The sequence below is a fragment of the Sciurus vulgaris genome (genome assembly GCF_902686455.1).
Source record: "Sciurus vulgaris genome assembly, chromosome: 4".
NCBI classification, from domain to species: domain Eukaryota; kingdom Metazoa; phylum Chordata; class Mammalia; order Rodentia; family Sciuridae; genus Sciurus; species Sciurus vulgaris.
This window is the reverse complement of record NC_136464.1, coordinates 48,485,914-48,487,229: the sequence shown is the minus strand read 5'-3', so window position 1 is coordinate 48,487,229 and position 1,316 is coordinate 48,485,914. Positions and strand designations below refer to the sequence as shown.

General features: G+C 34.5%; 1 protein-coding gene across 1 annotated transcript; it reads left to right on the top strand.

Moving 5' to 3' along the window:
* The first annotated feature begins 296 nt into the window (after positions 1 to 296).
* LOC306658708 (SKA complex subunit 2) lies at positions 297 to 979 on the top strand. Its single transcript, XM_079135900.1, has one exon. It carries the CDS (start codon positions 305 to 307, stop codon positions 668 to 670), a length of 366 nt encoding a protein of 121 aa, XP_078992026.1. The 5' UTR covers positions 297 to 304; the 3' UTR covers positions 671 to 979.
* The last annotated feature ends 337 nt before the right edge of the window (positions 980 to 1,316 follow it).

Here is a 1,316-nt window from a genome sequence, read left to right as displayed (position 1 = left end):
TCAACTGATGATGGGTAAAAATAGGTGAACATTATTCAGCCATAAAAAGAAATAAAGTACTGATACGTGGTATAGCAGAGGTAACCCTCGAAACAACAGGGGAAGGCTCAAGTCATACAGAAAAGATCATTTTTTTTCAATTCCATTTATATAAATGTCCAGAATAGGTAAATTCACAGAAACAGAAAGTAATTTTTTTGTATCTCCAGAGTTGGAGAGGAGTAGGGGGAAAAGGCAGGTGATAGTCAACAGGCATGGGGACACATTCTGTGGTCTCGAAAATATTCTGGGTCAACTATTCAACATGGAGGCGGAGGTCGATAAGCTCGAATTGATGTTCCAGAAAGCTGACTCTGATCTGGATTACATTCAGTATAGACTGGAATACGAACTCAAGACAAATCAACCCGATTCAGCAGGCCAGAAAAATCCAGTTACAGTCTTAAAGGATTTGTCTGCGATAAAATCTCGCTATCAAACTTTATATGCACGTTTTAAACCAGTTGCTGTTGAGCAGAAAGAGACTAAGAGCCACATTTATGCTACTTTGAATAAGACTATGACCATGATACAAGAACTACAAAAGCAAACAGACCTGGAGCTGTCACCACTGACTGAAGAGGAGAAAACTGTGATAGAGCAATTAAAATCTCACATAACAGACTTATGAAGAAATGGACTTGCAAAAGGAAACTAATGAAGAGATCTGTTCCAGAGAAATTTAGGACAATGTCTTGTTAACACTTGATTATTAGAGGTGGGGGCTGGTAAAGGAGAAGGAGGTTTGGCTTGAGTGACAGGGTATGATGCCTTTAATCTGAGTGGAAATTATAAGAGCAGATATTATTTGTATAAAATTTAGCTGAAAAAATAAAAGGAATGGGAATGCAGGGATTTAAATATATATTTACATATATATCCTTAGTTTTGTAGTTTTAACTAAGGAAGTCCCATAATATTATTTTGGACTTGTTTTCTTTTTGTGTAGTTGAGATAATGTAGATACTCTGTCTTGTCATAAAGTAATGTTTATGTATATTTCAGGAGTCAATGTGTAAATGAGTATGATTTAGAAAGTAAAGAACAAGCAACATTTAAAAAAAAAAAAAGAAAATATTCTGGAATTTGACAATGGTAATGGTTGCACAAATCTGTGAATGTATGAAGAAACAGTCAATTGTATACTTCCTTTTTTCCATTTTTTATTGGTACATTATAATGGAACATATCAACTGTATAATTTAAAATCGTGAATTTCTGGATGTGAATTCAATCTCTGTTTAAAAAGAAGACTTGAGTGAAACACTCCCAGTCAT

Coding starts and splice junctions, on each gene's coding strand:
- LOC306658708 (XM_079135900.1), top strand. CDS start 305: ATGGAGGCGGAGGTCGATAAGCTCGAATTGATGTTCCAGAAAGCTGAC.